The sequence below is a fragment of the Emiliania huxleyi genome (assembly GCF_000372725.1).
Source record: "Emiliania huxleyi CCMP1516 unplaced genomic scaffold EMIHUscaffold_580, whole genome shotgun sequence".
NCBI lineage: Eukaryota > Haptophyta > Isochrysidales > Noelaerhabdaceae > Emiliania > Emiliania huxleyi.
Genome location: NW_005197647.1, coordinates 23448 through 31488, shown reverse-complemented (window position 1 = coordinate 31488; position 8041 = coordinate 23448). Strand labels below are relative to the sequence as shown.

Genomic DNA, 8041 nt, shown 5'->3' with positions numbered 1-8041 from the left:
CTGCCGAGAGCCTCCTGGCCCGCGCGCGCGCTCCGCCTGCCGCGCGGAGCGACTCGGTGGACGTCCGAGCCCGCCGCCCCTCGCCACTGCACCCTGCTGGCCCATGCAGCGCGACACCGCCGCGCTGCGCCTGCTTCCTTGCGCGCCGCTGGACGTCGGCCGAAAAGACCGCTTCCCTCTGGGGACCCGACTCCGCGAAGATCGCGCGCGCGTCGTGAATGCGGCGCGCGCGCGATCTCCGTTCCCGGGCACGCCGGTCGCAGTGACATGGGCTCCCAGGCTCAAAAGCGCTCCCGTCAACAGCGAGAGCGCCGCGCTGCTCCTCCTCCCGCCGCCGCTCCGCTCACCGAGACAAACTCGGTGCCGCCGTTCTCGCCGCCGCCGCCGCCGCCGCCGCCTCGCCCCTCGCCTCCGTCACCGCCGCCCTCCATCTCGCGGCGGCGTCCCTCTGACATGGCGCGGGCGCCTCGCTCGCCGGCGCCTCGCCGCTGCCCCCCTCTCGCCGCCGCTCCGCTCGTGGCCGCCGCCTCCCCTGTCAATCCCGCCGTCCGCACCACCGCTGCCACCGCCTCGCGCCTCGCCGCCGCCGCCGCCGCCCTCCCCCTCGCCGCTGAGCGGTGCTTGGCGAGCCTTCTCACCCGCCCGGCGGCGCGCTGCGCGCACAGCCTGTGGGTCAGCCTGTGCACACTCTCTCCTTCTCTGTACTATCCCGCCGTCCGCACCACCGCTGCCACCGCCTCGCGCCTCGCCGCCGCCCTCCCCCTCGCCGCTGAGCGGTGCTTGGCGAGCCTTCTCACCCCGTCGCCCGGCCGCGCTGCGCACAGCCTACGGCTTTACCCCTAGGAGCTAGGTGCACACTCTCTCCTTCCTCTGTACTCTGACTGCGCCGCCGGCGCCGCCACGCATGCAGTTGGGTGCTTGGGTCAGCGGCGTGAGCCGAGAGGTGGCCCACCGCTGACAGCGCTCAGCGCGGGGGGGGGGGGGGGGCGCCCCGCGCCCACACACGCGCCCAGCGGCCAGCGCAGCAGCACGACGGCTCCTCTCGCCACCCCACGCGCGGGGGCGTGACGTCTGTAGCGAGGCGACGGACGGTGGGACGGTGTCCGACCCGTTCTGGGGTTTTCATATGATGCCGCTCTACTCGTATCGTGTATCGACCAATAAAATACCGGGGGAGGCCTGCGCAGCCTCTAACTATTTCGGACCCGCCTCGAATTTCTTTCTTTCTTTACTTTCGCACGCCCAAGGTGAGCGACGGCAAGCACCTAGCAACACACATCCTCTCCTCGTTAAACGCCCATAAACGATCCCTGTGTGCTGCGTGCTGTGTGGTGGCGCGCGCGCCCCGTGCCGCCGTCCCTCCCTGCGTTGTCTGTTTCCCTTTCTTTCTTTCTTTCGCACAATTTCCACAGAAAGTTATAACAAAGAAGAAATCAGACAGGAGAAGGTGTGAGTTCACATGCCACCGCAAGACGGCGGGCGTGCACGTAGATGGTACCACTCTTCCGCCAAAGCCTCCCGGCACACACGAGCCGGGGCCTACGTACTTGCGGCAGCGGGAGAGGAGCGACCCGTCGCCTCAATATAGGGGCCAGGAGCCGAGCGCGCGCAGGGACAGTCAGCCAAAGGCGCGATGCGGCTCAGGTTGCCTGGTGAACCAGGCGCGGTACGCCCCGTCGCCGCTGTCGGCGGAACACACGAGCTCGCCGTCAACGAGGTGGTGCTCTGCGCGCGTCGTCACCGACCAAGCACTGCCGAAGAGCCCACCTTTGCTCGAGGTCACAGTGGATATCACCAGCATCGCGCCTCCCTCCTCCCATGCCACTGACGCCTCGACGCAGTAGCCGAGCACCTCCATCTTGCTCGGCTCGCCCCCGACGATAAGCTTGGACCACATCTTCTTGATCAGATCGAAGCCGATCTTCTTGCTCATGACCACAACATTGCCGTCTTCATCGACAGAGACGACCCGCTCGCCGACGAACGTTTTCATGAGGTGGCGCAGCGGGAACGGCACGCCCTGCGCGGTCAGGAGCCGATCGAAAACCTCCTCATCGAACCGCGTCTGGACCCAGTGGCCGAGCCACTCGGCATGCTCGGCATGGGCGCCCTGGTAGGAGGAGCCGTTCTCGTCCAGCATGTTTACTGGCCTTGTTGAAAAAGGAAAAAAACACCGCGTCGTCCGGACTTTTTTTCGGCCGTGCGGTGCGCCTTGAGTGCCCGGTTCAGGTTCTGCTGGCCGCAGTTGTCGTACAGCGAGCGAGAGAGAGCGAGAGAGAGAGAGAGATGCGAACAAGAGAGAGAAGAGAGAGAGAGAGAGAGAGAGAGAGAGAGAGAGAGAGAGAGAGAGGGAGAGATAGGGAGAGAGAGAGAGAGAGAGAGAGAGAGAGAGAGAGAGAGAGAGAGAGAGAGAGAGAGAGAGAGAGAGAGAGAGAGACGTTGTTGAGTCTGTTTTCTTTCTTTCTTTAGACAGGGGTGTTGAAGACCGACGACCGCGCAGCCGTCTAGTCTACGGCCACACACACACACATAGTGTCCTTACCACCCCTGGACTGCATCTGCGCAGTTTCGTACCGCTGCGGCGCGGTTTTGCAAAAACCGTTCTGCAGCGGCGCGGTTTTGCCCTTCACCCGCAGCCTGGATTGATAGTCATTGTGGGTGTGGGGGCCGCGGGCCAGGACTTTTGTTTGAACAAAGTTTTGACAGTACATTTCTGTCGGGCCTTGGAACAGCTTGTGAGTGGTCACTGAAGACCTTCACAGTTGGTGGCGGCGGGGCAACGATCCCCGGGACATTACGACAACATGTCGTCGACGGACAAGCTGGTGATTCCGGCCTACAAACAGAGCTCCGAGCGGGAGTTCAACGAGTGGTTCCGCAACCTGCGGACCGCGGCGAAGCAACACAAGTACCTCCTCGACATCATCGAGGTGGGCACCATCCGGCCGGGCGCGGAGCGCGAGGCCGAGGCGGTCGCGCTGCACGTGCGCTACAAGAACATCGGCACTGCGGACGGCCTCATCCCGGCCATGATCGACAAGTTCTTCAAGGACCTGTCGGTGACTCTGTCGCGCCAACTCTACGGTGCGCTGCAGAACGCCGTCAAGGACGACGACACGCTCGCCGAGATGTTGGCGGACGAGGACGCCGACCACTACGACGACATCAAGAAGGGCATCGCGGCGATCAAGTCGCTCATCGAGTCGGAGGACACGAACTCCAAGAACGTGCGCACGAAGGCGCTGCGCGCGGATCTCGAGAAGGCGTACTCCCCCGACGCTCTCAAGGACCTCACGTCCGCGAGCCTCGCCAAGTTCAAGACGGGCATCGAGCAGGCGAACAAGTTGCTCAAGGACTCCCAGTGGCACCTCCCCGACGAGGTGATCGAGGAATACATCCTCGACGCGATCGCCGCCAAGGGGGCCACGCTCGGCGCAAACATGCGCGTGCAGATCGGCATACAGCGCCAACTCGCCGCGCAATCGGGCAAGACGTACGGCCTCAAGGCGTCCACGCTCGCGATGCAGGGCATCCTCGACCAAGACAACGCGGACCGCGCCAACGAGGCCAAGGCGGCTGCGCAGGCGGCGTTCGAGGCGGAGATTGCCTCGCAAGGCGTGCTCAAGGAGAAGCTCGCGGCCGCCGAGTCCCAGGTCGCCGCTCTCCAGGCGCAGATCAAGTCCGACAAGGGCGGCGGGGACCGCGGCGGCCGCGCAGCCGCTGGGCGCAAGCCGTGCCCCCACTGCAATGGGTTGCACGGTGGCAAGTGCATCGGCGACCTCATCTGCAAGGGGGTCCCTGTCGCCAAGGTGCTCGAGGAACTCCCCGACCGCATCGACCACGAGACGAAGGTGCGCATGGCCCAGTCCTCGTACAAGAAGGTGTGCGCCAAGTCCCCCGGCCGCACCCTCCCGCACGACCCCTTCAAGAAGTCGGACTCCACCGTGACCGACCACGAGGAGGTGCGGGCGGCGCTGGCCGACTCTGTCACCCGCACGTTCGACCCGGACGGCATCGTCGGCGGCTTTGTCGCTGGCGTCGGCACCGACCAGGTCGAGGACACCTTCCCCGACTCCAACCCCACCGACACGCCCGCCATCCTCAAGGCCAAGACGGCGGCGCGCAATGCGGCGGAGGCACGGGCGCGCGGCGGGCTGTGGGTCAAGTTCACCTCGTTCGTCACCGCGCTGCCTCGCCCGTACATCGGCGCTTCCATCCTACTCGTCCTGCTCGCGTGCCTCATCCACATCGTGCCCAAGCACTACAAGGACATCGCCAACATCCGCGACCCCAAGCTGCGCGACGCGTGGTACAAGGCGTATGACACCGAGTTCCTCGGCCTCATCCAGAACGGCACGCTCAAGCCCATGCGCCGCCCCGCCAAGGTGCGCGTCCTCCCGCTGAAGGAGATCGCCTCCCGGAAGTCCGACGGCCGGTGCAAGTGGCGCGGCTGTGTCATGGGCAACCTGATGCGGCCCGGCGTCGACTTCACCAAGACCTTCGCGAGCGTCGTCCGCTACGGCACGACCCGCACCGTGCTCAACGTGGCCGCGCAGGAGGACATGGAACTCATCACGTGCGACCAGCCCATGGCGTACACCTGGGCGGAGCGCGGGGAGGGCGAGACCTGGTACTGCGAGATGCCGAAGGGGCTCAAGGGCAAGCCCGAGTACTGCTACATCGACCCCATCACCGGCGAGGAGAAGGACATGGTGTGCGAGGTCGGCAACCTCTACGGCGCACCGTCCGCAGGTAACGCTTGGTGGAACCACGTCAAGTCCATCAACAAGGCGTTTCCTGGGCTCGTTCAGTCCGAGGCGGACCCGAGCTGCTTCGTCCTCACCCGCAACAGCACGAAACTCATCGTCGTCATCTACGTGGACGACTTCGGCATCTTCCACTCCGGGACCACCGCTGGCAGGGCGCTCGCGCACGAGTACATCGAGCACTTCAACAAGCACGTCGGCAAGCCGCTCAAGGTCCACGAGGGAAAGGTGCACGAGTTCCTCGGGCTCAACATCACCAAGACGCAGACCGGTTTCAAGCTGTCTGCCAGCAAGTACATCGACACGCTGCGCGCGCGCTTCTTCCCGTCAGGCGTCACGCACGCGGGCTACAAGGTGCCCGCGGACAAGGACCTCCCGTCCATCGTCATCAGCGCAGCCGAGAAGAAGACCGCGCCCGACCCGCAGCTCCTCCAGCGCTGCCAGTGCCTCATCGGCAGCCTCATGTTCGCCACCAACGCGCGCCCCGACATCCAGTACACCGTCTCGCAGCTGGCGCGCTGCATGGCTTGGCCCGACGCGAACATCGAGGCCGCCGCCGAGCGCTGCCTCATCTACCTCATCGGCACGCAGGACCTCGGCCTCCACTACGAGCGCGTCACCGACCCCAAGCTCTTCGGCTGCTCCGACGCGAACTGGTGCACCCGCCAGAGCACCTCCGGCTGCGCCTTCAAGATCGGCACCGCGATCATCTCGTACTTCTCCAAGAAGCAGGGTCACATCTCCCTCTCGACATTCGAGGCCGAGATCTCTGCCGGCACGCTGGCGGCTTGCGAGGCGGTCCACCTGCGCTCGCTCCTCGCGTCGCTCGGCTACAAGCCCAAGGGCCCGACCATCATCAAGATCGACAACACGGCCGCGCTGCGCGTCGCCGAGGACCCGGTCATGCACGACAAGACGAAGCACATCCTGCGCAAGGAGCTCAAGATTCGCGAGCTCGTCGAGTCCGGGGAGGTCAAGGTCGAGTACGTCGAGAGCCTCAAGAACTTCGCCGACTTCTTCACCAAGCCGCTCCCGCGCAAGGAGTTCGAGTCGTTCCGCAAGGAGATCATGAACGACACCGCCTAGGACGGCACAGAGGGGAAACGCCGACTTCCCCTTCATCAAATGTAGTCGACAACCGGCAGTATGGGCGCTCCTGGAGCTCCCCGAGTCACTTGTATGTTCGTCCTCCACCCTTGAGGAGGCTGCGCAATTGTGCGCGCGATAGTAGGAGATGTAGGAGTCGTCTAGCTTCTTCAGATCCTCAGCCTCGCTACCCGATGCGAGGATGGGGGGCTGTTGAAGACCGACGACCGCGCAGCCGTCTAGTCTACGGCCACACACACACACATAGTGTCCTTACCACCCCTGGACTGCATCTGCGCAGTTTCGTACCGCTGCGGCGCGGTTTTGCAAAAACCGTTCTGCAGCGGCGCGGTTTTGCCCTTCACCCGCAGCCTGGATTGATAGTCATTGTGGGTGTGGGGGCCGCGGGCCAGGACTTTTGTTTGAACAAAGTTTTGACAGTACATTTCTGTCGGGCCTTGGAACAGCTTGTGAGTGGTCACTGAAGACCTTCACAAGGGGAGAGAGAGGGAGAGAGAGGGAGAGAGAGAGAGAGAGAGAGAAGAGAGAGAGAGAGGTAATAAATAAATAAATAGAGCAGACATCTCCAGGAGAGATGGGCGACGCACGAACACAGAGGGACAGTGCGCACCCCGCCCCGCTCGCAGGGCGTGCAGCACACAGCAACACAAGGCATATCTACGCTGTGCGCCTCCTCGGGATTTCTGGGGAGGTAGAAGTGTGTGTGTGTGTGTGTGTGTGTGTGTGTGTGTGTGTGTGTGTGTGTGTGTGTGTGTGTGTGTGTGTGTGTGTGTGTGTGTGTGTGTGTGTGTGTGTGTGTGTGTGTGTGTGTGTGTGTGTGTGTGTGTGTGTGTGTGTGTGTGTGTGTGTGTGTGCTCGCTCGAACGCGCGCGGGCGCTATGCGAGCCGCCCTGCCCGCGGCGCTGCTAGAGTTGCGCCGCGGGGAGGGCTCGGCGGCCGCTTCTAGAGCTCGTCATCGCTCCCCTCGAAGAGGGAGGCTTCGTTGGACTCAAGGCGTGGGCCGCCATGCCCACATGGTAGGGGGAGCGGGCGAGGCCGCGCGCGAAGCTCGCCCAATCCTTCTTGGTGCTCTTGACCTCGCCGCCGCCGCCGCCGCGGCCGCGGCCGCCGCGCCGCCCGCGGCTCGTGCCGAGCCTAACTGCGCTCGGCATCCGCTCGTAGATAGACGGTGCCCTTGAAAGCGGTGCCGAGGAGCTCCTCGTAGTTGACGCACGGCGCGTGGCGGCAGCGGGCGCTGATCTTGCAGGGGAGGCCGGTCTGGTTGAAGGTCGTGCGAGAGAGAGGTAGGTAGGTAGGTAGAAAGAGAGAGAGAATAATTGAAAGAAAGAAAATGATCGGGCCACGCCACACTGAGAGCCCGCACACGACTCAGTCTCTGTGGCATGACGGCGAGCCGGAAGAAGCAGAAGGTGGCGGATCCGGTGCCAGCAGCGTTTGCGGAGCGGCTGGCCGAGCTGAGACAACGCGCGGCCGAGCGCGAGCCGGGGTGGCTGGCGCTCCTCGCCGAGGTGAAGAAGGCGGCCGAGCTCTCGGACGAGAGCCTGCACGCCGAGGGCCGCCGCGAGGCGGAGAGGCGGTACGGCTCCGCTTCGGCCGCGCACTTTTGGCCGGAGCCGCCATCGGTGGCACTGCTCATCGAGCAGTCGGCGCGCCTCGCCCTCGCGTTGCCCTCCCGCTGGAGCAGCCACCGCGACGCAGCGCGCACCGAGGCCGCACCGCACCCTTCACGGTAGGTCCGCACCGAGGGAGAGGTTGCCTTCGCGGCCGAGCTGGACGCCATTTGCGTGGACGTCGGCGACGCAAAGGCCGCTCAGCTCGCGCGCCTGCAGCAAGCCAAGGCGGCGGCCGACATTGACGCCGTGCGGGAGCTCGGCCGTGGGCTGGGCGCGCTGCACGCTGTGGTCGGCGCCGCGCGCGCCCTCGACCAGCCGGTGCGGGACCGGATCCAGGCGCGCCGGCCACCGCGCGCCTCGCCAGCACCGGCCGCAGCTCGCCCCCAGAGCGCGCCCTTTTGCGAGCAAGTCGCGAGCAGGAGGATCTATGCATACCGCTTGTCCCGATAAGGAAGCAACGGACCACGGCCGTCTGCACTATGCAGTGACAACGCCTCTTATCAGGCCTGCGCGTACAATCTAACGTAGCGTAACTTAATTCAAGTGCGCGCCATG

At 64.9% G+C, this 8041-nt stretch overlaps 2 protein-coding genes across 2 annotated transcripts in view; one reads left to right on the top strand and one right to left on the bottom strand.

The window, feature by feature from the left end:
• Positions 1–1618: 1618 nt before the first annotated feature.
• On the bottom strand, positions 1619–2140 carry EMIHUDRAFT_247474 (hypothetical protein; the record flags this gene model as incomplete). Its single annotated transcript, XM_005764688.1, has 1 exon — positions 1619–2140. The coding sequence occupies one exon, from the start codon at positions 2138–2140 to the stop codon at positions 1619–1621; it is 522 nt and encodes a 173-aa protein (XP_005764745.1).
• A 5115-nt stretch (positions 2141–7255) lies between these two features.
• EMIHUDRAFT_247472 (hypothetical protein) overlaps positions 7256–8041 on the top strand; it is a gene marked incomplete at both ends in the record, with an annotated part of 1538 nt that continues 752 nt past the window's right edge. Inside the window, 2 exons of the mRNA XM_005764687.1 lie at positions 7256–7495; positions 7607–7804. Coding sequence (XP_005764744.1) covers positions 7256–7495; positions 7607–7804 — 438 coding nt within the window. The remainder of the gene's footprint in view (positions 7496–7606; positions 7805–8041) is intronic.